Genomic DNA, 26,516 nt, shown 5'->3' with positions numbered 1-26,516 from the left:
AGAGAAACACACATGCTTGTGCCCACAGGTACATATTAACACACACTCTGGTACAATTAGACCAACACGTACATTTTCATACATACAGACACAAAACTGAGTTCTTAGACTTCAGCGATGATCAGAAAAAACATGTCCTTTGTGTAACGGACATGAGTGAACTGATTTTGTGTGTGCTCTCCTGACCCTGCCATTGTGGCACCCTCCTGTTTATGGGGCTTAACTGAAAGGGGTGCAAGTCATCTTAAAATCCCGAGACCCGGCTGTCCCCCATTGAGGACACTGTGGTTCTAGTTGCCCACCACCGGATCCCTAGCGCCACACATCAGACCTGTCCATGGGCAGGCCACACTTCCCTGAGCAAATGCAACACGCTACACATTCCAATGTTCCCTTTCTTTGTTGTTGGAAATTAAAATCATGATACCTGTTGCACAGAGAGAACACCGGTCAGCGATGGACAAAAAATCGGCGGCAGAGGAATAAAATACAGAAAGCATCTTGTTGACAGTGCGTGGCTTATCCGTGGATCAGGTTTGTTGGCTAAACAGGCCTTTGTGTTGGTGTGTGGCAGTGTTGGAGTTAAACCCCCAGAGCTGTAAGGCCAGCCTGGAGGGGGGGGTCAGGGGCATTAGGGAGGCCAGGCGGCTCATTCTTTCTGAGTGTGTGTGTGTGTGTCTGTGTGTGTGTATGGCTCCAAGGCCCACTCTCTGCTCTTTGACTCCAATGTCCATATATGGCAGCGGTGCCATGGCAACCAGAGGGCTTGAATAGCAGTGTCAAATCCCTGAGCACACAGACACACGCTCTCTCCTGCTCTCCTACGCACGGCGCTGGCCAGAGATCGAGAGGAGGAGGGAAGACAGAAGAGGCTTGCTGGCTTGCTCACCTCAAACAAGGAGTTGCGGCTTTTTCCTTCGCCAGCCGAATAAAACGAGAGCCCCGCAAGGCTGATTATCAGGGACGGCACTTTCATCAAGAGCGCATCCTCCGGGTCTGAAGCCACCTCCGCCGGACAGGCAAGAAGTGACCCAACGAGGGGGGGTGGGAGACCGGGAAAGAACTTCTTTTCCTTTTCCCCGTCTCCTGCCACGAGGAGCCAGATTTCCGAGAGCGCGTGCAGAAGGCGGCGGGGGGAAGGAGGGGGCCGCTCCTGTGAACTTTGATCCCGTCGAGGGAAGGCGAGGAGGCACAACTGTTTATCGTTGTCCAGGTCAGGCCCGCATTCCTCTGGCCCGAGCTGTAAGTCACCCCTGCACGCCAGGGCCATTCGGGGGGGTGACTAGGTCCTCCTGCGCTCCCGTTACTGCAACAGTTGGCCCTTGTGCTTTTTAACTTTTCTTTTTTTTTTTTTTCTTAGCACCACTTTTGCTCGCCTGCCGCGAGGTTGTCAGTGAAACGGCGCCGTTCTCCTGGGCGAAAACACACAGAGAGAACTGGTCTAACTGGGTCAGGCAGTCTTCTCCAGGCCTGTCTCATCGGGGTAGAATGTTGCCGTAGCATATTTCCCCATGCCGGTGCACAGCCCCAGCACTTCTTCTCTTGCTCTCGCTGCGCTGCGCTGCTCTGAGCTTTTTTCCCCGCGAGACAGTGTGAACGTCCATGAGTAATTTATTGTTTCCTGTGAAAAGGGGCAGGCGGCTCTTTCTTTCCCTTCTTCTGGCGGAGTCCGGCGGGATTGGCGTGTCGGGGTTGGATGAAGAGAGGCGTGTGGGTGGCGTGGAAACTGCACTCTGCAGGTGGTTTGTAAAAAGAGAAAGGAGTTGACCGAGTGTTTTTGCCGTTGGCCGACCCTCATTTGCTGCACCAAAGGAGCAACAGCGGATTAAAGGTCCTGGGGAGATTTACTTCAGGCTTCGTACAGCTGGTGGTCCAGGCTGCCCAGAGATGGCCATGGTGAGCGGGGGCTGGGGGAACCCCAACGGGGACACCAACGGACTCGGGGACAAGGGCTACATGAGGGGGGAAGAGGAGGACGGGTCTCCCCAAGCCGGGAGCAGTGACGTGGAGGTGGGCGAGGAGGACAAGACCTGCGTGGTGGACTGCGTGGTCTGTGGAGACAAGTCCAGTGGGAAGCACTATGGCGTGTTCACCTGCGAGGGCTGCAAGAGCTTCTTCAAGAGGAGCATCCGGCGCAACCTTAATTACACATGCAGGTGAGGCCACGTGTGTGTGTGTGTGTGTGTGTGTGCCCACGGGTAGTTAAAATGCCAACTTCAACCACATCCTTTAATATGCAAATCTATAACGCACAATATCACTTGTTTGTCTCATTCACATCGTTGCTCTATGGGAGATAAACAACATCAAACTTTTAGCCTTACCAGTGCCCCTGGAATTCCTTCTCTTGAACCTTGCCATCTGTTCACAACGTACCCCATGGACGTGGCAAGTTCCTGTTCCTGCCATATTCTTGCATTATCTAATCACAAATCGAAGAGAACTTCTCTCTGAAGGGCTGGTTGGAAAGCTGTAGTCTTTTTTTTCTTGTTGTCAAGAATTAGTAAGAGGGTTCGGAATTCACAAAGCTGAAATTCTAGAAGGGATTGGGAGGTTATCTGACATTTTGGGCAAAACTTTCCTTTTGTGAGCAAGATATTTAGTGCATAAAGGTCTTGTAGGCTTCATTTGCATGTGAATGGCCCGAATATCTAGTCCCGGTAGCATTTTCAAGCTGTTGAAGGCCCTGGACCTTGCTCGCTGCAGGGTGTCAAGGTTACAGGGGCTGATGATTTACTAAGGTTAGATGTAGGATTGTTCCTAAAACGAGCCGCTTCTGTGGGGAACGTGTAACAGGATGTGTTTTTTTGTAGGGTGGTAGTAGCCTAGTGGGAAAGACACTCGCCTATGAACCAGAAGACCCAGGTTCAAATCCCACTTACTACCATTGTGTCCCCGAGCAAGACACTTAACCCTAAGTTGCTCCAGGGGACTGTCCCTGTAACTAATGATTGTAAGTGGATAAGGGCGTCTGGTGAATGCTGTAAATGTTTTGGCAAAATAAATGTAAAAACCGAAGACATGTCTTGCCTAGAGACAGAAAAACATCTGTGGATTGGACTGGAACTAGGATATCAGAGGGTTCTCGGTTCAGATAGTACAGACCATCATCTCATTAGCACTGTTGCTAACATATTGATTCTTTTCATGCAGATCAAATCGAGAATGCCAGATTGACCAGCATCACCGCAATCAGTGCCAGTACTGCCGCCTGAAGAAATGCTTCCGTGTTGGCATGAGGAAAGAGGGTAATTTTCTGAATATCATCTATACATGAGGAAAGGTTGTGCCACGAACCCGAAATTATGCCATTTTTTATTTGTCGGTTGCACTAGCAGCTGTGATAGAAATGTTCGATTTTAATGAATGAACGTCTGGGAATGTTCCCTGTGAAACAGGGCAATCGGTCTGTCATCTATAAGCATGACCCTTAACTGACAGCTACCCTCCATTTCCCTCCAACAATATAGTCCACATCACACTGTGCCGACACCAGAGCTAGTTCAAATGAACATCCTATGTCAAAACCAAGAGAAAGAATGGTTTTGTCACCTCTTCGCCCACTTCTCTTTAGGACTGGAAGTGCAGTTGAGAAGGCTGTCATCTTGGTTGTGCTAGAATTTTGTGTTAAAGGTCCCATGACATGAAAATTTCACTTTGTGAGAAATAGCCTGTCTATGGCCCTGCAGTGGCTAGAAATGGTGATATGTGTAAAGCGTCCTTTGTTCAATCTGCTTTGCTGTTCAGAGAGTGGCAGGGCAGATAGTCAGATCTGGAATTTGTCCCCTTATGACATCATAAACAGGTTACCTCCTGTTTTTCACGCTTTTTCCGCCCAGAGAATTTCCCGCCCCTCCCCTAAAACTTAACGCGACCCCAATTTAGATTCAGCAGGATATTCAGTTAGTTATAAACATAAAATAAAGAGAACCAGTGGGTTAATTTTATTTTTCCTTGAAAAATTCCTATCTGCACCAAACATTGTGGTTGGTGGATGGTGTCGATGATGTCATTTCCGCAAATGCCCGCTCAACTTCTATAGGCCACTCTCCTCCTCGTCCCACCTATCTCTTCCTCCTCATTAGCATTTAAAGCTACAGGCACCAAATTCTGCAACATGGCTGAATTTCAGATACAGAGTTAGGGGACCAATAAGACCAACATAAAAGCAAAAATATGTTTAATGTCATGAGACTTTAAATAGGTTAGCAATGATATGTTGCCCTAAGGAAATCTCTGTTCTTTCTACAGCAGTCCAGCGTGGTCGAATTCCTCTGTCCCACACCGCCATCAGCCCTACCTCTATGGTGGGCAGCGTGGGTGTCGGTAGTGGCACGGCAGGAGTAGGGATGGGCGGGGCCGGTGACTTCTTCAATGGGCAGCCGGTGTCCGAGCTGATCTCGCAGCTTCTGAGGGCTGAGCCGTACCCAAACAGCCGCTACGGCTCACAGTACGGTCAGCAGCATCAGCCCGGCTCCACCATAGGCATCGACAACATCTGTGAGCTGGCGGCCCGCCTCCTCTTCAGCACCATCGAATGGGCCCGCAACATCCCCTTCTTCCCGGAGCTGCCCGTGTTGGAGCAGGTGGCTCTGCTGCGGCTGAGCTGGAGCGAACTCTTCATCCTGAATGCTGCCCAGTCGGCGCTGCCATTGCACATGGCCCCTCTGCTGGCCGCCGCGGGCTTCCACTCGTCCCCAATGCCTGCGGAACGGGTCGTCTCCTTCATGGACCAAGTGCGCATCTTCCAGGACCAGGTGGAGAAGCTTGCCCGGCTGCAGGTGGACTCTGCAGAGTACAGTTGCCTCAAGGCCATTGCCCTCTTTTCGCCAGGCAAGTGCACAAAAGTTTGGTGACTTGATGGGGACTCCACCATCCCCTTGGACACACTCTGACTACGTTAATGCTCTCCTGTTCCTTCCTCAGATGCCTGTGGCCTGTCGGACCCGCTCCACGTCGAGAGTCTGCAGGAGAAGGCGCAGGTGGCATTGATGGAGTACGAGCGCATGCAATACCCAGGCCAGCCTCAGCGCTTTGGCCGTCTTCTGCTGCGACTGCCCGCTTTGAGAGCCGTGCCCGCCTCGCTCATCTCCCAGCTCTTTTTCATGCGCCTGGTGGGCAAGACGCCAATTGAGACCCTCATCCGGGACATGCAGTTGTCCGGGAGCTCCATCAGCTGGCCTTATGTCCCGGGACAATAGACCTAAACCAGACCCTGATCCTTCTCGCTGTGGAACCCCAGACCAGGCTCAACATTCGACGTGGACGTTCCTGGTTTAGGGTCATGGGTTTTCAAAGCCAGATAGTGCAAAGCCATGAGGCAGGACTGACCCTAGATCAGCCTTTCCACCACTTGTGAAATGACGCTGCTGGTCAAGAGGCACAGCGTGTGCTACCTCAGCCAAAAACTGCAATCGCTTCCTGGTTCTTACCAGCTGGAGATTTACGTTTGTGTCTATAGACTCGGACTGTTCCAGTGAAAAGTGGCGCTGCATGGATTTAGTTGAACCTTGATGGGTACAGATTTTATACACAGCATTGTCTGATTTAATTACACCTCAGTAATACTATTTTAATTACAGATTTGTGTCTAGTCGGCCGGTACCAGTTTATCCCCAACAAATCATTAAATAGAGAAGCCCTCGCTTCATGAGAGATTATTGGGAGGGATTAAACTTTTCCGGATTGGGCCTCGCTGAGTGGTTTGGGTGAATATTTTTTTAAAAAAATGATCATTATAGGGTGTTTGCCAAAATGTACAGTTCGTTAACGAGGTTATTGTGTGTTCTTTAACATGTCATGAGCGGCTGTACCATCAATAGTAGCTAAAGAACCAAATTACTTACTTGAACAAAAATATTAAAACCTTAGCAATGTTACAATAGCTTATCATTTTGGCATTGTAGTAGAATCTCTTTTATAAAAGAAATATATAATCCTGAATGTTGCAAACTGTCACGTTGACGATGAAAATGTTGGATATTTTTGAATACTAATAATAAAAGATAAAACCGTATTGTTTTGAGGAAGCAGATGTATAGAAGTGAAAGAGATCTTGTATATTGTATCTCGAATATGAATGCAGCATTGGGACAGTTTATTTGTGATTGCATGACACAAGACGGATGTTAATGGTTGGTATGAATGGGGTCTGTGTGACTGAAACCGTACACCAGCGTGACCTCTTTCAAGAAGGCGTAGATGCATATTTGTAACATCATGTACTAGCAACATTAGTAATGAACTGAAGGAATTAACACTTGGACACACACATACAGTCCAGGCCAAAAGTTTGGACACACCTTCTCATTCAATGTGTTTTCTTTATTTTCATGACCATTTACACCTCTGGGAACTCCTTCAAGACTGTCGGAGAATCATTTCAGGTGACGACCTCTTAAAGCTCATCGAGAGAATGCCAAGAGTGTGCAAAGCAGTAACCAGAGCAAAGGTGGCTATTTTGTGTGTGTGTGTGTGTGTGTGTGTGTGTGTGTGTGTAAATACATACATACATACATGTAGAGTACAGCAGAGGGGTTTGTGCCCTGCCCCTGGTGATTACTGGGATGTGACCCCAATTTAGATTCAGCAGGATATTCAGTTAGTGATAAACATAAAATAAAAATTTCACATATGATTAGTTTTCTCGGTACCTGAAGACATTGTTCAAGTAAATGCACCAAATTGCATATGCCGAAGGCTCCCAGTGCTGCAGGGTGTTGCATACGGCCATACCAGCCGAAGAACGCCTGATCTCGTCTGATCTCGAAAGCTAAGGAGGGTTGGGCCTGGTTAGTACTTGATGGGAGACTGCCGGGGAATACCAGGTGATGTAAGCCTTAAATAGGGGCAGCGGTGGCCTAGCGATTAAGAAAGTGGCCCCATAATCAGAAGGTTGCCTGTTCGAATACCGACTCGCCAAGGTGCCACTTCTCCCCGGGCGCCTGTCATGGCTGCCCACTGATCACCAAGGGTGTTGCAGTGTGTGGGGACGGTGTTACAGCTACGAAGATGGCAGCCAACATCTGTTCTGCACTGAATTCTGAGTTGACAATTTTGATGTGCACTTTTCTGAGAAAAAGTTTTCTGTGTACAATATATGCAGTGATGGCAGGGAAGGAGGTTTACTGATACATGTCGTCCTACACGACAAACTCCAAAAAGACCAACACTGCCATCTTCAGGACTAACTGGTCATTATGAGACCCCAATCAATGTTCTGTCAAATGGGTCAGAAAAAAAAGCCTCCTTCAATGAGATCCATGTATATATTTATACAATTTTTTTATTAGATTATTATTCGAGACATATAACGAAATAATGTGTGAGATTACAAAACTGCTCCCATTTATAAAAATATGAGCTGAAAAAAACGGCATGAAAATTCATTAAAAAAATAATAAATCAGTCACAACAGTAAAAAGCAGAGAAAGACGGGCAGTGTTTAACGTGAAAATTCATATGTACACAGATTACCGTAGCTACGAGTGGTGCAGAAGAGTGGTTATTAATCCCTGATGAATGTGATGTCATAATGAAGATCCAAGGTCATTTAGAGGAGGTCCCCTGATGTCCTGGGATTGCTTAGAAACAGTACATCAAAAAATGGCAACAGAATTCTGATCAGAGGCAGTAAAAACTTCATTCTTTACAGTGACTGGTGTCTGACCAGAATTGCACGATTATTAAAAATGCATTAATAAACAACATGTAGCACAATTATGTAGGTTTTATGGCATTAAAAGATTATTATTGTCATTTTTTTTGCAACAGTCAGTCCAATAATCCTAACAGCTACACCTAGAGGGAAGCGAGTGCCGAGGCCAGGACTTAATACACACCTTTCAATCTCACCACTTTTAAAAAATGATTAAAAAAGAACAAAAATCCTTCACTTTGGATAACAGGCACACACACATACACAGACGCACGGACGCTATTCGCTGCTATACAGAAATCACTTGACTTTTTGGGGGAATTCAAACCGACGTAAAACAGGACGCACGATGACAATTAATCTCAGATATTTTCTCCTCCATTGCTGCCTTATCAGCCGAGATTACGTGCGGTGCACTCCCCGTATCTGGAGCAAACAGCGAGACGTAAAGGCTTCTATCAGCTCTAGATGCCATTGTGCTAACCTTTGCCGGCCGCGCCCAGATACACTCCCACTGAGCAAAACCACGAACCAAGCCCCCGTCTGAGAAATGTGGGGATTCAGACGAACCGTTACGGCATGGAGAGAAAAGATTTACGAAAAGAAAAAGCCCCACAAGGCCCTCCTGCTCTCAGAATGTAAAGCGTCAGATAGTGGACAGCAGACTCAGAGTCAGTTCTGAAATCTGAAGCTTATTTGTCTTCGTAAAAAAAAAAAAAGAAGAGTCCTGGAGTGTCGTCTTGAGTTTGGAACAACAGTCGGGATGGAGGAAGGTGGAGTCCTACTGCTGGCTCCGGTCGTAATCCTTCACCATTCGTTTGATGTGGAAGAGCTTGTGCCTCAGCTGCCGGCACTCGACTTTTTTAGACTGGTATTCCGGCATCTAAGAGAAAATAACAGAAAGCACGATAATCCGCGAGGATAAAGTCTGCAAATGCCGAACTATATTAAACTCTCGGAAAACTGGACGAGCAACACTCATAAACTATAATGTTATTATAATGAAGAGCAGTGACCTTCACGAACATAGTGTCGTTTTTGGAAATGTGAGCACGTTCTCTTACCCTCTTCAGGTCTTTTATGTGATTGTACTCCTCTGCCACCGCCTGAAAAGAGAGAGGGTGTAAAACAGTGTTTATCACGAACGCATTCGAGCCCCGCTGGGACCCCGTGGTCTCCGCCCCCCTACCTGGTACTTGGCGGAGCCTTCGTCCAGCGTGTCCAGCTCACGGTTCAGTTTGTTCAGCTGGTCGTTGATGTCGTCCATCTCCGCACAGAGGTGCTTGTAGAGCTTCAGCTCGGTGTCGAACTCCCTCTTGTACTCCTGGCGCTGTGCATCAGACGCGATCTCAGGGTACAGGCTGGGTGTGCAGAGGACACGGGACCAGTTATGGGTTACGATGACAAAATGACATTGGACCAAGATCTGAAGAAAAATATCGACTTTTTCGGTATAATCCAATGTCCAGAGGAGCTTAGCTGGAGGCTCAATGTTGCATCATGGGATAAATGGCGGGTGACATTTTGACTATTAAGTTCTGCCAGCTCCTGAATGCTGGATTAAGAAGAGCGAGTTCAAATACACAGCTGGCCAATGTCGGGGGCCGACCTAAAACTCTAATGCACAGTAAACTTTACTTTACTTTACTTAGCAGACTTTTGGAAAAGGCTTGATATTTATTTGGAACCTTCTGAGTTTAGGGTTAGCCTTTACAGTAGCCAGACGTTTGCCTTCTGCTTTATGTCCAGATCCTTGGACGTCTTGTGGTGTCTTCTTATGTTATGTTCCGCTACATTGACCAGGCACACAAGACAAACAGGTCTGCCATTAACATTTGTGAACAGCTGCTACTGGCAGAGAATAGGGTGATAGTAGCCTGGCGGGTAACACACTCGCCTATGGACCAGAAGACCCAGGGGGGACTGTCCCTGTAACTACTGATTGTAGTTACTGGTAAATGCTGTAGATGTATTTTTTAAATGTAGAATTGTGGGATTTGTAGTAAAAGCGTTGCCTGTGGAGCACGCGGCGCCAACCACAGGCCAGGTCGAGTAAATATTTGAAATTATCTCATGGGTCACATATAATTACCCAGGCAGGCCAACAGTTTGACATGTGTGTGTTATGGGATTCCAGTCAACAATGGCAGATATTTTAATCACTGTCCAGTGATTATTAAAAAAAAATAAAATCGAACATTGCATACAGATTTGTTTTGCTTAAAAACATTCAGTGAGATATTAGTAAGTAATATTTTGATGCATTCGGATTCCGCAGAAGAACGACAACAGGAACTCTTGACTGTGAAGTGAAGCTTATCTCCCATCAGCTCCACAGCCCGTTTACGCCTCTCGCAGCTCCTCCCTTCTCCTTCCCAGCGAAAATACGGTGAAATGCAGGCCAGCGTAATAATCCTCTGGCCGCCAGAAACCTTTCTTGCTCCTGTGCTGGCCACTTGGCCCTTAACCAGACCGGTTAAAGTCACTCTCGTCACTCTCGCTTTGGTGAGGAAATGTCGAGCAAATCACAAGTGCTCACAATACGCCAGCTCTGGGAATCAAACGTGGGTAAGTGGCAATGTGGCCGCTTTTAAATCCACAGCAATACCTTTGACCCAGTTCCTTAATTGCGAGAAGTTACTGGACCACGTGGGGGTCCCGTGCTTGGAAGGAATTTCCTCTTCGGCCTTCAGTGCTCTACAACTTCTGCAGTCTGCCACTGTTTGTGAGGTCCAGGTAAATGGTATTTGGTCCCAGACCATCAGTAACATTTATAGCATTTTACAGAGGCCCTTATCCAGATCAGTAGTGACAGGGACAATCAGTAGTGACAGGGACAGTCTCAGGGTTAAGTGTCTTGCTAAGGTAGACACGATGGTAGTAAGTGGGGTTTGAACCTGGGAATTTATGGTCTTCTGGGGTGGTAGTAGCCTAGTGGGTAACACACTCGCCTATGAACCAGAAGACCCGGGTTCGAATCCCACTTACTACCAATGTGTCCCTGAGCATTGATTCTACTTGTTGTTTCCAATTGGATCGAAATCGTTGCAACCAAAAGATCTTTAGTCCAACTGCTCAAACTGCTTCGCTTCAGATGAATGGAACCAGGACATAAAGCACCCATGTAGCTGCACCACGATAGCTCGGAGATACATAGGCATGCATTCATTCCATCCAGTCTCTCACCTTTCCCAGTGGTCCTGGTCCACCTCGTTGGCCGTTTCACCCCCGGTGGTATACTCAGTTTCGTACTGAGACTCGTCCAGCTCGGGGTTTCTCCGCCGCCTCTTCCCTCGGCGGGCCGAGGGTTTGTGCACCGTTCCGTTGGCCTCCTCTGAGTAGCTGGAACTGGCTCCCCCAAACTGAGAATGGGGCTCCGAGGGTCGGCTGATGGATCGCTCGTACCTGTCCAAATCCACAAATTACTTCAGGCGTTGCAAACAGAAAAGCCTAAATGCATGTTTAAACGCTTTTCATGCTTGAAATGCGTTAAAAGTAGTGTCCTGTACTGTACTGGATGATGCTACACGCAGGGAACCATTTCCCCCGAGAATGAAAGAGAGCGTGTATACACAGGTCTTTCAGCTGATGGACACTCACATGTTGCTGTAGGAACCTGGGCTGAAGCCACTATCTGTCTTGGGCGGAATGGAGGCCAGGCTGTTTGCTTTATTTAAAGGCGGGGCAACTTTTTCGGATATTACCACAGTCGGGGCATCCTGGACACTCTGGTTGTCGTCCACATTGTTTACCTGGAAGGGGAAAGGCAAGAGAAAGCCGAGGTCAGACGCAGGGCACGGCAGCCGTGACTTTTTTTTTTCCCCCGAGTGGCCGCTCGAAGCCGCCAGTTTATTCGGATACAGTTTAATGCTGTATCTGAAGTCCCTTTGAAGCCGTGGTGCGGAATTATGGCCACTTTGATCCAGTCCCACAACAAAATTTCCCAGGACGCGCCGTTTCACCGTCTGTAGCTTTAAATGCTAATGAGGAGACGAGCGGCCTATAGAAGTTGAGGGGACATTCGCGGAAATGACGTCATCAACACCATTCACCAACCACAATGTTTGGTACAGACAGGAAGTCATGGCGGCGTTTTTCCAGAAAAAATTAAATTAACTGGTTCTTCAGAGTCTCGTGTGACGGAACTAAAAAATACATTCGTGCTCATTTTTACATCCAATCACCGAGCAACTGCAATGCTTCACACGTTTGGAATGGTCGGTGGAGATCATGTCTTTGGGGAGGGTCGCAAAATTCTCTGGGCAGAAAAAGCATGAGAAACGGGAGGTAACCTTTCCCTTTATGATGTCATAAGGAGACAAATTCCAGATCCGATCGTCTGAGCTGCCACTCTCTTAAAGATGAAGCATAATGACCAAAAAAACTCTTTACACCTATCGCCATTTTTAGCCACTGCAGGACCATAGACAGGCCAGGGGAACTCGTATTAATGTTAAATAATCTCACAAAGTCACATTTTCATGGAGGGAACCTTTAAAGGTTAAATGTTCAAGGCCTTCTCTCAAAGCAATACGGCTATTATGATCTGAATGACTTTGTGTTGTTGAATTAAACCTTCAAGGTCAAACCAAGTGTTGACTGTATCAATGAAGGTGCTTTTCAGAAGTAGGACGTTTCTGTATATTCTTACAATCTGATAAAACTTGAATTCTGGAATTCAAATGCACATCATCTTAAATTATTCATAAAATTACTTTATGCAGATATGCCGATTTGACACCCCAAACTGTAGAATGTTGTTTTGCATGAAATCTGTTACCAGGTAGAGCAGCATTGTCTAACATCGTTCCGTATTCGGCATAAAATGTTGGGAAGAGCACGGAAAGATTGTTTATTTACTCAGGCACTTCCTGTGCTGGTCCAGAACCAGGATGACGAGAATAAGATCTCCCACACAATTGACCGAGGAAGAATACCTCAGCAGATGTTTCCAACATCCACACCGAGCAGAATGTAGAGTAGACGCGAGATCTAAAGCTTCCAGGCATAATGACGGAACTTCTTTATTGTAGTTTTCACTGCAATGTTCTGCAATGGAGTTTTACAGTGGCAATTCCGACAGCCCATTCTAACCATTTCATGATCATCCTCTCCACTCGTGTCAAAGGAAGCCACAGTAGGAACCAGGAGGAACAACAATCACAGGGTGGGGCGAGTTTCCGTGCAGCTGCAAGGAAAGCCACCTTTGAAGCCCGCAAGTCATCCAGGAATCCCAACAATGCCCCTCTCCACATGGGCCACTGAGCTGAGCGCAGACTGGGTAAGAGGGGAAAGAATGTCTGGGGCCGTGGACCCGGGGCCACGGGGGGGGTCCTGGAGAGTCCCCCGTACCCAGAGCAAAGCACCAGCAGCTCCCACGCCAATGCTCGGTGGAAACGAGCGTAATCGCAATGAGGTCATTTCGACAGACACAAGTATCCCTGGTACACTGGTCCCTTTTGATGTCTGCACCAGCCGCAATGCAGATAGAACAGAATATAAATCAGGCTGCAGGGTTCAAGCGGGGACATTAATCCAAAAAATAAAAATCTCAAAATCATCCATTTTAAACAGAAACCCTTCTCCTACACTCTGAGGGCAGCCGGTCAGCGTTTTCAGCGGTTTAATGCTGGTGCCCCAGATACAGGTGAAAGGAAACAGGTTTAATTGGCTTAATCCGGGATCATTCCACATGGATGGCATCACTGGAATGTGAATCGTAAAATAACTGCATTTTTATGTCTGACGTTAATAGAGGCTATAAATCAATAAAATGACTAGTGATAACTATGGAATCTGTGCCTACTGGAATTGTCATGTTCCGGTCCTGATGCGTTCCTGTATGTGTTCCTGATGCCAAGATTGTGTGCACCTATTGTTAACTGTATGAATGTAGCCTCATTTTCTTGAATTGAATTGAATTTTACCTTGTCCTGTGTGTAGATGTCCATGGTGTAAGGATATCCCATTTTATTTTATTTTTTTTGTGCAATTGCATCCTTTTTTAACTCGGCATGATGCATCTTAGCTGCAAGAGGAGATTTTTTTTTTTTGAGTAATTGCTAAGTGCCGCAGGACAGCCAGCTTTCTGTTCTTCAGTCGTCTGGGTTAGACTTTGGCCTTGCTTTTTGAAAAGATGTTTTCCCGAACATCTTTTTTTACATAATGACATTACAAATATCAAAATGAAAAAGCAACAATGCTGGTGCTTGTCCAAAAAGCTGAAAAAGAAACACTGAAATCTGCGATCAGCAACAGTTAGCTCTTTGTTTCGTATAGGAAGTGCACGATGGAGAATGGCTCCCATGATATCCATAACCCAACACACAATAAACAAAACAAGGTAGTACTTGAGGGTGCAGTCAACAGGTGACGACCCTGCAATTTGCTTGTGTGGGTCCAGACCTGTGTGTTCACTGTGAAATCAACCAGACAGACACAAAGCACCGTTGACTCAAACCGCCACTTTGCCTGTGTGTGACGTGAGCCATGACTCGTCGACTGGCGGCGAGCGGGGTGCCGGCTTCACGCCGGATCAATCAGAGCAACTCCCCTGGATACCGTCTGATCTGGATTATCAGCTTCTGAATGACACGGTGTTGTACATGTGGGTGTAACGGTCTCCCCGGTTAATCGGTTTGGTGACACAATTAAAGGAAGTACATCTAAATGTCATTTGTTCTTTGTAAATGTATTTATAATACTGTTGTTTTTGTATCGGACAGGAGAAAATCACTGAAGTTCTTTTGTCCTTAAATTCCTCTATTGCTGTATTGTAACATCATACTAAAGGTTCACATTGTACCTAAAAATGTAAGTGAAGGTTCCTCTGAGCTCCGCTTGTGCAAGGAACCGTTATCACATGGCCGCCTACTGCTCACAAAATAATCAAATAATCAAATTCGTAATATATTTAATAGTAGTGTCGACATTAATCTTATTGCGATGCAGATGTCAGCAATTCTGTTGCTTGGTGTAAAATGGTATAAAAATCCGCGTTAAAAAGTAGTGCCGGTAGTGACTGAGGTGGCCTGGTCTGAGTACAGCGCCATTAGTACAGTTTGGCCTCGGACGTTCGAATTGAACGTTTTTGCTGCGCTTTTATGCTGCCTTCACTGTTTAACGTTCGTCAGGATTTAAACCGAAATTGATGGCAAGAAAACCTTGCATGCAGCGTTTACTCGATGCCACCCGAACACACAGCCCACCAAAACGCTGGTGCTGAACACCCGTGTGACCCCTGGTTTGGTCCAATGTGAAGAAAAGCGGCCCTGCTTGCAGAAAAACGAGGCCTTAACTCTCATCTCACCGACGTTCCGTTTGTTATTAGAGGAATGTCATTCTCCTGTGATTACCCTCCATCTCTCCAGCTTAACTAACTACTACAGGTAAAGGTTAACTAGGCTGGAGAATCTACATTTACATTTAAGGCATTTGGCAGACGCCCTTATCCAGAGCGACTTACAACATGCTTTCAAGGTACCATCGATGAAGTGATAAGTTCCGGTTCATTAGGACCCCCAACTATGAATACAATCTTTTTATTCACTCTGTTCTAGTTTCTATACAGAAGTCAGACAAGAAGAAAGTTACAAGTTCATCTAAATATTCTCTAAAGAGGAAGGTCTTGAGCTGCCGTGTGAAGGTGCTCAGTGACTGAGCTGTTCTGATCTCGAGGGAAAGTTCATTCCACAGAGAAGAGTCTAGATGAGCGTCTTCCTTCTATCTTCAGAGATGGAGGGTCCAAGCGAGCAGTACTGGAGGCTCGGAGTATACGAGGTGCAGTGCGAGGTGTAATAAGGGCTGTGAGGTAGGATGGTGCTACTCCATGTTTGGCTTTGTAGGCCAGCATCAGTTTTTGAACCTGATGCGTGCAGCTACTGGGAGCCAGTGGAGGGAACGTAGCAGAGGGGTGGTGTGGGAGAACTTGGGAAGGTTAATGATCAGTCGTGCTGCTGCATTTTCTATTAGTTGTAGAGGTCAGATGGTACATAGAGGTAGACCAGCTAGAAGGGAGTTGCAGTAGTCCAGTCGAGCGATTACTAAGGACTGAACCAGTATCTGGGTGGCCTGGGTTGACAGTTAAGAACGGATTTGTCTGATATTGTAGACAATCTACCGGTCTGGTAGTGTTTAAAATGTGACCGTTTACATTTACAGCATTTACCAGACGCGCTTATCCAGAGCGACTTACAACCAGTAGTTACAGGGACAGTCCCCCCCTGGAGACACTCAGGGTTAAGTGTTTTGCTCAGGGACACGATGGTAGTAAGTGGGATTCGAACCTGGGTCTTCTGGTTCATAGGCGAGTGTGTTACCCGCTAGGCTACAACCACCCTCTATGACCAGATTTTCCTTTTCAAACAGCAGCCGCAACAAATGATAATCGTTCTCGTTCTTTTCCTTTTCTTTCGCGCGCATTGAAAGAGGTCAGCGTGTGGTTTTAATAGCCAGGCTGAGGAGCACTAGAAACTCCCCGCTGGTTAATGATCACTCCAAGTGAAACCCGGCAGATCATGAACAAACAGCCACTATCAGCGCCGGGCTTTTATCATGTGATCCCCTGGCAGCCACGCCAGACCAAGGGCAAATTAACGGTTACAGACGCCGAGCCGTCGGGGTTTCCGGCACTTTCAGGCCGGCGATTCAGTCCAATTCTTACATTAAAAATTGTGTCGGGCAGAACCTGAAGTACAGCAACATGAAGAGTAGAAAGTAAATTTTATTCTAAATAACTAGATAACAGCCCATGAATGTGAAAGTGAACGTTAGCATGAAAACGGTTTTGCCAGTTTGTAGAAGTTTAACTCGGCTCATTAAAGTTACAGAAACATTACATGCCCTGAGCAGCCTGAGTAAAAGCAAATGTCATAAAATACGCGACACACCTCATGAACTTTGAAATAAACACGAGCCACGGCGGATCAGTGTGGCCTAAAAAGATTAGAGCAACGTCCCAGATGTGCACGGTGACCGTGTTTATCAGATTTCGCCTTTGTAATAATCAAAAGTGAAGTGATTGTCACTTGTGATACACAGCAGCACAGCACACGGTGCACACAGTAAATTTTGTCCTCTGCATTTAACCCATCACCCTGAGTGAGCATGACAGGTGCATGGGGAGCAGTGTGTGGGGATGGTACTTTGCTCAGTGGCACCTCAGTTGCAGATCGAGATTCGAACCGGCAACCTTCTGATTACTGGGCCGCTTCCTTAACCGCTAGGCCACCACTGCCCCTTAATCAGTTATTAGCGCGGTCGTAACGTTCCCACAAGTGGGCGACCAGCCGGGACAGTAATGGAGACAGGGACAGGTTGGGTGGCCAGACTCACCCAGTCTTCCACATCCCTGCCCTCGGGCCCGCGGGTCAGCGGCTCCTCCCAGTATATGTTGGGCTTGCCGTAGCGCCAGATTTTGCTCCGTATCTTGAAGGAAAACACGGCGACCACAATCAGCGCAACGACGACCATGAAGCCGCACACCATCGCCACAGCCTGGGGACAAAAGACACAGTGACACGGTCACGTCTTCCAGAAAATAGAGCCGGACACGAACCGACAGGGGGGACCCGTCGCCGTACCTCTTGAGGGTCCACGTAGCAGTAATGATACAGGTACTGGTTGTAAATGGGAAAGCCGCCCACGCCGCCCATTCCGGACACGCCACTGCCGTACATTTGCTGGCACATCATCACCATGGGGTTGTAGATGCTGGATGAGGACTGGGCCATTGGATTGACCCCCACAATGTACACGATGTTGATGATTCCCTGGAGGACCGCCAGGATGGCGCTGACCACCAGAACCACCAGGTAGAACTTGCGGCTCCGGAAGGCGCTGCTTTTGGAAAAGGTGGCGATGAAAAAGCCGAGGGCACCCACGAAGTTGATGGCCGCCATGGCGATCATGCTGGACTTTGCAGAGTACGGGGTCGGGTACGAGTTGTAGTAACCTCCACCGTAACCGTAACCCATATTGCTGCCGTAGCCGTAGCCGCTTCCGTAGCCCAAGCCTGACCCGTAGCCTCCCATTCCGTAGCCTCCCATTCCGTAGCCGTACTGGTAGTCCCAAACGAGCGTCGAAGCCACGCAAGCGAAGATCCCCAGGCAGAGGACGATGATCAGACCCTCCATGGCCTTCACGATGCCTGGAGGCGAGAGCCACTTGTAGAAGTGCTGGGGCTTGTCCTCGACGTAGTACGAGCCTGGGGGCGGGGGGTACGGGTCCAGTTCGGCTCTGGAGGCGTGGAAGCTCTCTGGCGGCCCGTAGCCGTTGGACGCCGGGCTGTACGGTGGGCTGTACATGGGGGGGCTGTCATACCGCTGTTTCTCGAACATCTTGCACCAGTCGGACAGGGGATCCTGCAAGTCAAACCAGATGTTAGATCATTCAGGATTAGTATAATCAGATAGTATAAACCAGACATTCATTACAGCAATATGCCGTTATTCTTCGTTCAGCGACAACATGGTGATCAGAATCAGAAAACTTTATTCATCCATGAAGGAAATGATGCGATTTTCACCAGATTTGATCCCATTCTGCTTTTTAAAACACTTACACATATCAGCAACATTTTGTTTGTTATAGAGTCCAAATTCACGCACCGTACGTCTCATGATGATAACCGTAGAGAACGTAACAGCACTGTGATATCAACATTTTGATATCACACCGCGGGAATCGCTACAGAATACAGAACGTGCAGAACGTGTACGGATATGCACTCTGCTTCTGGGTCGGAACATGTTCGGAGCCCAAAATACTCCCACGTACCTCTCACAAGTCACACATATAGCTGTGGCGTCACGACTCAGATTACAGGGGGAGGGTAAGGGCAGCCTGGGCGCTCTTTTAATTCCCACACGGTTCCGAAATACAAAATGAACAGTGCAAATCACTTCGAATCTCCAAACATTTCTATTTCTAGAACATTACATCTCTTGCGCAATTCTCGTTTTGCTGAAATGTTCTCGACGGCATTAAAACCCCGCAGCAGTGAAAGAAGGAAGCTCTCATGATCCGATCCGGCAGGGGCTGCTGCGGGTCCGGAGTTTCATGTAGGCCCTGTGAAATGTTTCCCGATTGTTATCACCTGTGTACGAGTGTATAAATCTGCCCCGTTCGTGTCTGTTCATTGTCGGGTCGTTGTTTGGTGATGTTCCCCTTGTCCCGTCTATGATGTATTAAACCCCTGTCTCATGACTTTGTGCGTATGCGTCCTCCTTGTCCAGCCACCGTGACAGGAGCGTTTTGTGTGCACACATACACAGTGACACGTTAGAAGCACGGATTTGTCTTTTATATTCAACCGGAGCCACACTTTTCGTACCGTGAAAATGCATGGAAATGCAAGTGTGCATGACGAACGCTGCCGGTTCGAAGGGGCAGAAGCAGGTTCTCCGGTAAATAAAATTCGAGCTGAAGGCCTCATTCACGGCGAGCGGCGCGATCCGTGCACGGAACGTGGTTATTTTCTGTCCTTTCCACACACGGCCTTAGAACGTGGCGAGGCTGGTACTGCCACACAAAGCCTCCGTTTTTCCCGCGGAACTGGCCCGTGGGAGTCGCCCCTCAAGCCCCTCCATTGTCCGGCGGACCTTGAAACGCTCGGGCCCGCCGCGGCTTGCCAGCTTTGGTTACGATTCGCTGCAAAACGTTACAGTGGCGGAGTCGGGCGAATACATCACGCCGTGGCTTCTCGCCTTTGTTGTCGGGAAAAGTCACGACTGCCGGTCGTGGGTGCCGCGTTGCCATGGCGTTTTGGGAGGGGGGGGGGACAGTAAAACGCAGGACAGGAGGGAGAAGAAAGGGAGACAAGAGGCGCACTGTCTGCTGGACGTGAAAAAGGCGGGGGCCTAGCGAGGAGGGAAGATCAGGTGTCGCTTCAGGGGTCCCTCTGTTTACCTTCCGAACGGTTCCCCCACGTTCCTTAGACGGAACCTCCTGATGCTGCTCTCGGCAATCTTTAACCCGACCTAAAGCCAGAACAGGTGTCAAAGGTCATCCGACTGGCGGGTTAACCCACTTGCCTATTAACCAGAAGTCCCAGGTTCAAACCCCACGTAGTACCATTGTGTCCCTGAGTGTCTCGCCCCTTGACGAGACCTGTGTCCCCCTCGGTGGCCTCAGAACACAGAGGGGACACAGTGGTTCCCCATAAACTGTCACTAGAGTCACGACAAAGAAAGGAAGAAGGTCCACCTGTACATTTGTTAGCAAGGTTCTAGTCTAAATGAAAGATAAATAAAATAGTGAGTAATGAAGCTGTAAGGGAGGAAGAAGAAAGTTCTACGGCTGTTAGAACATCAACTCGAACGGAACCCGTGAAGTAGTAACATTACATTGAGTGAAAAAACGAGTTTTAAAACGGACAGAGCCGGACTCACCGCGCAGAAAGTCGGAGGTTCGCGGAGGTCTGCGCGTCCGCGGGAGGAGCCGCTCCCCCCCGCCCGGCCTCTGCTGGCGGGTCCCGCCGCGGAGCGCGTCGTTTCGGGGGGAGGGAGTTCCCTCGACTCCCCGCCTACTTTTCCTTCGTCGGGACATTTCTCCTGGGACGCCTGTGCAGGGTTTGTTTCGTGGTGGCAGCTGGTCATCTTTTCACCTGATGTGCGCACACCTGGTGCGCGGCGCGGTAGCGCCCCCTGCTGGCTGCGAGATATTATAGAAATATTTTTCTTTTCATATCAAATATACAGTACAGGCCAAACGTTTGGACACCTTCTCATTCAGTGTGTTTTCTTTATATTCATGACCATTTACGTTGGTAGATTCTCACTGAAGGCGTCAAAACTATGAATGAACACGTGTGGAGTTATGTACTTAACAAGAAGTGGAGACAGTCACCGGACCTGAACCCAGTCCAGATGGTTTGGGGTGAGCTGGACCAACAAGTGCTAAACACCTCTGGGAACTCCTTCAAGACTGTTGGAGAAGCATTTCAGGTGACGACCTCTTGAAGCTCATCGAGAGAATGCCAAGAGTGTGCAAAGCAGTTACCAGAGCAAAGAAACTAGAATATAAAACATGTTTTCACTTATTTCACCTTTTTTTGTTAAGTACAGAACTCCACATGTGTTCATTCATAGTTTTGATGCCTTCAGTGAGAATCTACCAACGTAAATGGTCATGAAAATAAAGAAAACACATTGAATGAGAAGGTGTCCAAACTTTTGGCCTGTACAGTATATATATTATATATTTATCAGTATCAGTATTTAAATCTAGCCTTTAATGATACTCCTCTGACTAGAAATGTCTGGTTCTCTATTCAGTTACTGTTATTTGTTGCTAACTCATCACTCTTCTCTTTTCTCTAGTATATCCTGGGTATGGAGTTTCCTGGTTCGGAGCGATCATGGTGCAGCCGCCAAGCTGCCACTGAGGTCCCCTTGATGAAGGTCCCGTCCCCACACGCTGCTCCCCGGGCGCCTGTCATGGCTGCCCACTGCTCACCAAGGGCGACGGTTAAATACAGAGGACACGTTTCACTGTGCTTCACTTCACTTCCACGTGACATGGCCCTCTGTTGACCCCACCTGATAGTCACCTGCTGGGAGTCGAACACACTACCTGGATGTCGATCTTCAACCCTGCACTGATACCAACTGTACTCACTCTACCCTGGAAGGGCGTTTTACTCTGTATCACTCCTTCCCAAAGTTTCTTCCCCTTTTTTTTTCTCCCCTAGAGTTTCTTAGTGGGTTTTTTCCTTGTGTGCAGAAGGGTCGGGTGTAGGGCCCACTGAGACACACAATATGAGATTATGGGCTATATTATAAATAAATGTTGTTGTTGATTCATTATGCACAAGTGGACTGCAATGTCCTCCGAATTCCGTCGTATTGTGGACGCATTTCATTGTAATCCAGAGGAGGATGGGTTCCCCGTCTCAGAGTCTCAGTTCATGTTGGAGGTTTTTTCTTGCCGCTCTTGCCTCTGGCTTGATCACCTGGGGCTTTGAACACTGTTCTATTTGTTAGACGCCATATAAATAAAGATTGATTGTTTTTATTATATTTTCATCTGTTTCTGTGACCATTGTCAGATGTTTTAACCAGCTTGGCCTCCTGCGTGTTTCATTTTATCTGTTTCCGGCCGAAGACTGTAGCATTTCCTTGAACTGTGCATTGCTGCAGATAAATATCAGGGGTAAATACGGTCGGACAGGACGGTGGGGGTGGGAGCGCTTTTGTTTAAATTCCTGACATTTCCTCTCATTTGCGACCGCTGGCAGCATCGAAATGGACCAAGACTTTTAACTAGAGTTTGCTAAGTGCAATTCTCAAAAACTTGTCTAAAACTGATCATCTGGGATTGAGAAGAATTGCTGTGTTAATGATGTTAATTACGCTTGTATTGGTGCAGTATCGAGGTGGAATCTTGTTGAAACAGGACCTTGAAGCCAGGCCGTCTCTCTCCGCCATGTAAGGTTGTATTTGCTTAATTTCGTCCTGACTCGCCGGCGTGTGCCGTGTGGTTTATCTTATCGCTGCCCATCCGTTCTGGTCCCTCCCCTCGGACGCAGGGTCGCAGTCTGTGTTCGGTGCAGAAGGCCGGACAGGCAGGACACGCAGGACCAGCTGCATCTCCTCCCCCTGTCCGGCCTGTAGGGGGCGCCGGCGGCCGCGAAAAGGTTTACGTTCACAATTACAGCATTATCCAGAGCGCCTTACAGTCAGTAGTGACAGGGACAGTCCCCCTGGGGACACTCAGGGTTAAGTGTCCAGCTCAGGGACACGATGGTAATAAGTGGGGTTTGAACCTGGGACTTTTGGTTTATAGGCGAGTATTATACCCACTAGGCCACCACATGTGACATCTGTCATAAAGAGAACTTTTTTTTGTCCGTGAGAATGATAACTAATGTTAATTGAACATAAATTCTTGACTCCAGCATTAAAGCAGCCGACAATGACAGAGTTTGACCCCCGTCCTTCAGACATTGTTTAAATATTGGGTAAATATTGGGTTTTACTCAAATATTTCAGAGTTACTTCTGGAAAGATTTAATTAGCCTTTAATTAGTTTCTCTCACGATGTGCGGTCTTATTGGATAAACGGAATGCATATAGAAATATATTGAGCCGAGCTCACCAGGGAGTATCCCGAGAACTGAAAAGCATTGACTTTAATGATTTTTTTTTTTTTGTAAATTAATATTTAAACACTCCTGCCGACTTCCTGTTTTTTTTTTTCTTGCCAGGACCAGGTCTGTTTTCACCTGAGCTGAAATACAAAACTAGACGAAGATCCCGGGGCGTCGCGGCGTGAAGGGACAGGTTTTTAATACTTTGTTCCATTTCTATCACATGTCCTGAAACGTAAGAGTGACTGATGTCCGGAGCAGCGGAATCCATCAGCGTCGACAGAGGGGATCAGAAGGAGGTAACGGCTGCTGTCAACACCAGGCCCTCCCATTCAGATAAATGAACACCTCTAACTTGTGAAAAGAGGAGAAAAACGCATCCTGTCTGAAGCATATAGATCATTTGACGGATCAGCTTTCCATTCGGCTGACACGAGCCCGACCCTACCCACGTCCGTTTTTTAAAGGGACAAATGGGACAGTTTGATGAATGAAAGGGTGGTAGTAGCCTAGTGGGTAACACACTCGCCTATGAACCAGAAGACCCAGGTTCAAATCCCACTTACTACCATTGTGTCCCTGAGCAAGACACATAACTCTGAGTGTCTCCTGGGAGGGACTGTCCCTGTAACTACTGACTGTAAGGCGCTCTGGATAAATGCTGTAATTGTTAATGTAAATGAAAGGATGAAAACACATGAATCTGTCCTGTTCTCGCCGACTGAACATGCCATTCAGGGGCAGTGGTGGCCAAGCGGTTAAGGAAGCGGCCTCGTAATCAGAAGGTTGCTGGTTCGAGTCCCGATCCGCCAAGGTGCCACCGACCAAAGCACCGTCCCCACACACTGCTCCCCGGGCGCCTGTCATGGCTGCCCACTACTTACTCAGGGTGATGGGTTAAATGCAGAGGACAAATTTCACTGTGTGCACCGTGTGCTGTGCTGCTGTGTATCACATGTGACAATCACTTCACTTTACTTTACTTTACACTTAAGCTGCAGAATTCCTGAATAACTTCACGTGGACATGACTGGTTCGTCCCCAGTCGGAGCACAACCCTTTCTGGCACGAGAGCAGCTTTTTCTCCTCACACCCAGAACCCAAGGACGATTTCACAGCTGCCAGAGATCTGGCCCGGTCAGATGTTTGACTCGGGCGGAGGATTCCGGACGTGCGTGGCCTCCGTGTCACATGCGTCCAGAACCAGCGTCCCGGAGGTCAACCTTGATGTGACAACCGGGCCGCGGCGAAGTAATACAGTAAGAGGCCGTGTTCATGCGACCGGGGCCGCGCTGTAATTACCATTCTCCGTAAGTGCAGGGTTGAGTGGACTCTGAAGTGTCCCAGGTAAGTGACACCCGCTGAGGGTTTACATTTATTTCGACAGAAGGTGATCCCGCTGTCATATTATTTACCGTCCCCGCGGTCCAGGCCTTTCATCACCATCGGCGTTTTCTTTTACCGTCTCACGCTCTCGTCAGGATCTTTTATTTCTAACTGACTCTACATTTTTTCTTCTTCGTGGAAGAACACGTGAAAGGTCAAACGCATTTAAAAACCGGACTAAAAGCGCCACCATCCATTCGGAAAGCACTCTGACTCGTGCGCCAGGGTCTCGCGTGTGTGACCAGAAGCCATACCGTGTTTACGTTGCATTTTTCATGAGCGTTTTCCATTTATACCGCTGTGGATTTTTTTTTTTGGTGGGGTGACCCCGCAGCAATGTTCGCCCGGACCCCGGCACTGTTCACTGTATATTAAAATGAACAGATACTGCAAATGACAGAGGTCCTGTTTTCTTCGCCATTCCACTTTAAAGATAAAGAAATAAACATCTTAAATTCCAAATAATAAAAAAAATCCCATATTTTAAGAACGTGTGGATCATTTTTTTCCTATAATCTGTGAATGTTTATGAATTCAGCGTTCGTAAAAATGTACAGTCGAGGGCTTCATGTAGAGCCAAGTGTGGCGTTGGCAACGCAAGGAGCTGTGAGCGAATTCTCTTTCTTCTCGGTAAATGTTAGGCTTCAAAGGCGCCCGGCGCTTCAGTCAGCTGTGATCAGTTGTTATGGAGAGCACGGAACGAGCGAATCCTCCCCCACCCGGCCAACTCACACCGTCTTAAACCGCCGCCCTCTGTGTTTAGGCGTGACGTCGGCCTCCTCGAGCTTCTTTCCTCGCTGATAAAACGGAAGCGGGCGCTCGCCGAGGTGTTGCAATTTGAAAAGAGTGAACGGGAAGGAAGGGCGTGACCTCAGCTGCTGGGTGATAATGCGTCGACGGCGTTTATTCCGAGGCCTATAGGTTGCCCGGCGACAGCCGCCCTGGCCTGGCACGTTAAATGTAGGCACGGGCAAATGAATCATTTATCCGTCCATTTATCGGCTAATCCGCCTTTCACTCCCGGCCCCGGTGCATTTAAGGTTTTAACTTTCCAAAAGAAATTTTAAAAAATGAATTGTGCATGCGGCAAAGTTGTTTTGGTTATCAAATATTGAAGAGAGCCGGCCGAGAAAGTGGCCGGTGCTGCGCTCGCGGTCAGACCGCAGGCTCGCGAGAAGTGGGAGAGTTGTGAAGTTTAAAAGTGCACATCGAGGAAGGGACATACCTGCCTGAATTATTGATCGAGGGGGGGGATTTGAACGGATCGGGGCGCGTCACCGCTGGTTTATTTAGGAGGATCTGGACTAAAGATAGAACGTCAGATGTGCAGCACCAGTGGGCCGAGGTTTTATACGAGGTCCCCGGACCTTCTTACAACGCGCCGTTTAAGCTCGGGGTGATAATGGCACCACAGATTTTTATTCTCATTCATTCTGTGCAGATGTTTGTAAGGTTTTAAATATAAATATCCAAAATATGCTTGCTCATTAAGGAAGTGATCAAAACAGTATTATTTTCCATCCACAATGTGACTTTTCTTTCTTTTTTTTGATTGTGGTGCAATATTTTTTTTTGCCCACTCACACAAGGCGGGTTTCATATCCTACCCTGCAGCAATGTTGACCTCACTGTCACGTTGCATTGATGCGCCCACCACACATATTCCATCAAGGTCACATCTCCAACCCAGGGGAATGTCCTAGAAATAGAAGCCTTTTTTTTTTTTTTTTTTAAATCCCAAAGGTTCCCTTTTGTAAGGACCTGCATCCATTAGCAGTCATGAAGATGAGGAAATCCCGGAGCGTTCCGCTTTTCATTCCAACCGTGACGTTCTGTCCTTTCTCGTCCTCCCCTCTTCCTTCTGGAAGGCCTTTCTGGAGCTTTCCTATCCAGGCTGTACGGGGGAGCTATATAAAGAATCTTGCCTCCAGCATGGAAGGCATCCCAAGTCTGCTGCTAGACGCAGGCTGGTGGGTGGAGGGTTGTGGGGGATGCGGGGAAGACTTGCCTCGGACCCGGAGGCTGGAAAAAGGGGGTGACCATCTGCTCGCGTTGCCCTTATCATGTTTTTCAGGCCGCGACCACGGCCACCGAACGCCCGCCCTTTACACTTCTGTTCCATTTTTGATGCATCTGAGTTTGTATGAGTTCGATGGAGAACGTCAGATATTTTATGCATGCAGGAATTAGGACACATCAAACAGCAGAGTAGAAGATCATTGCTTGACATCACCACACGCTTTGCCATTTTTGACTTTGACGGCACAAAATTCTTTGTAGTCCAAATTCCCACAGCCAACTGTGGGAGGCGAGATGAATTAGAGAGCTCCACTTATGCGGGCTAAACGGCTGCCTTTGAAGTTTTCAGATGTGCCACTGTGGCCT

The 26,516-nt window shown here is 47.8% G+C and overlaps 2 protein-coding genes and 1 pseudogene across 7 annotated transcripts; 2 read left to right on the top strand and 1 right to left on the bottom strand.

Annotated features, from left to right (window-relative positions):
* Positions 1 to 674: 674 nt before the first annotated feature.
* Positions 675 to 6,016, top strand: nr2f6b (nuclear receptor subfamily 2, group F, member 6b). Of its 5 annotated transcripts, none has more exons than XM_028961805.1 (6): positions 675 to 1,242; positions 1,361 to 1,483; positions 1,632 to 2,156; positions 3,154 to 3,248; positions 4,252 to 4,833; positions 4,927 to 6,016. In XM_028961805.1, the coding sequence occupies exons 3-6, from the start codon at positions 1,888 to 1,890 to the stop codon at positions 5,199 to 5,201; spliced, it is 1,221 nt and encodes a 406-aa protein (XP_028817638.1). In that variant the 5' UTR covers positions 675 to 1,242; positions 1,361 to 1,483; positions 1,632 to 1,887; the 3' UTR covers positions 5,202 to 6,016. The 5 variants fall into 5 exon arrangements, with proteins under 5 accessions (XP_028817638.1, XP_028817637.1, XP_028817636.1 ...); XM_028961804.1 differs by having other exon boundaries at positions 1,361 to 1,517; XM_028961803.1 differs by having other exon boundaries at positions 1,361 to 1,739; positions 1,813 to 2,156.
* Positions 6,017 to 6,721: 705 nt separating this feature from the next.
* LOC114769817 (uncharacterized) lies at positions 6,722 to 6,839 on the top strand (annotated as a pseudogene).
* Positions 6,840 to 7,265: 426 nt separating this feature from the next.
* Positions 7,266 to 20,184, bottom strand: LOC114769204 (occludin). Of its 2 annotated transcripts, none has more exons than XM_028962014.1 (8): positions 20,047 to 20,184; positions 17,239 to 18,018; positions 16,991 to 17,152; positions 11,258 to 11,409; positions 10,844 to 11,062; positions 8,847 to 9,018; positions 8,722 to 8,763; positions 7,266 to 8,540 (listed from the first exon to the last, which is right to left on the bottom strand). In XM_028962014.1, exons 2-8 carry the CDS (start codon positions 17,992 to 17,994, stop codon positions 8,439 to 8,441), a joined length of 1,605 nt encoding a protein of 534 aa, XP_028817847.1. In that variant the 5' UTR covers positions 17,995 to 18,018; positions 20,047 to 20,184; the 3' UTR covers positions 7,266 to 8,438. The 2 variants fall into 2 exon arrangements, with proteins under 2 accessions (XP_028817847.1, XP_028817846.1); XM_028962013.1 differs by lacking the exon at positions 20,047 to 20,184 and adding an exon at positions 18,265 to 18,291.
* Positions 20,185 to 26,516: the final 6,332 nt, after the last annotated feature.

This window comes from Denticeps clupeoides, chromosome 19 (genome assembly GCF_900700375.1).
Source record: "Denticeps clupeoides chromosome 19, fDenClu1.1, whole genome shotgun sequence".
NCBI classification, from domain to species: Eukaryota; Metazoa; Chordata; class Actinopteri; order Clupeiformes; family Denticipitidae; genus Denticeps; species Denticeps clupeoides.
The sequence above is the reverse complement of the archived record's forward strand: the minus strand, read 5'-3'. Positions and strand labels throughout refer to the sequence as shown.

Bases quoted from the DNA above. Each gene is read 5' to 3' on its own strand.
- nr2f6b (XM_028961806.1), top strand. From the start codon at position 1,888: ATGGCCATGGTGAGCGGGGGCTGGGGGAACCCCAACGGGGACACCAAC. The intron at 3,249-4,251 runs GTAATTTTCTGA...TTCTTTCTACAG, and splicing joins TGTTGGCATGAGGAAAGAGG to CAGTCCAGCGTGGTCGAATT. The intron at 4,834-4,926 runs GCAAGTGCACAA...TTCCTTCCTCAG, and splicing joins CATTGCCCTCTTTTCGCCAG to ATGCCTGTGGCCTGTCGGAC.
- LOC114769204 (XM_028962013.1), bottom strand. The intron at 9,019-10,843 runs GTGAGAGACTGG...CTGCACACCCAG, and splicing joins GACCAGGACCACTGGGAAAG to CCTGTACCCTGAGATCGCGT. The intron at 8,764-8,846 runs GTAGGGGGGCGG...CTCTCTTTTCAG, and splicing joins AAGGCTCCGCCAAGTACCAG to GCGGTGGCAGAGGAGTACAA.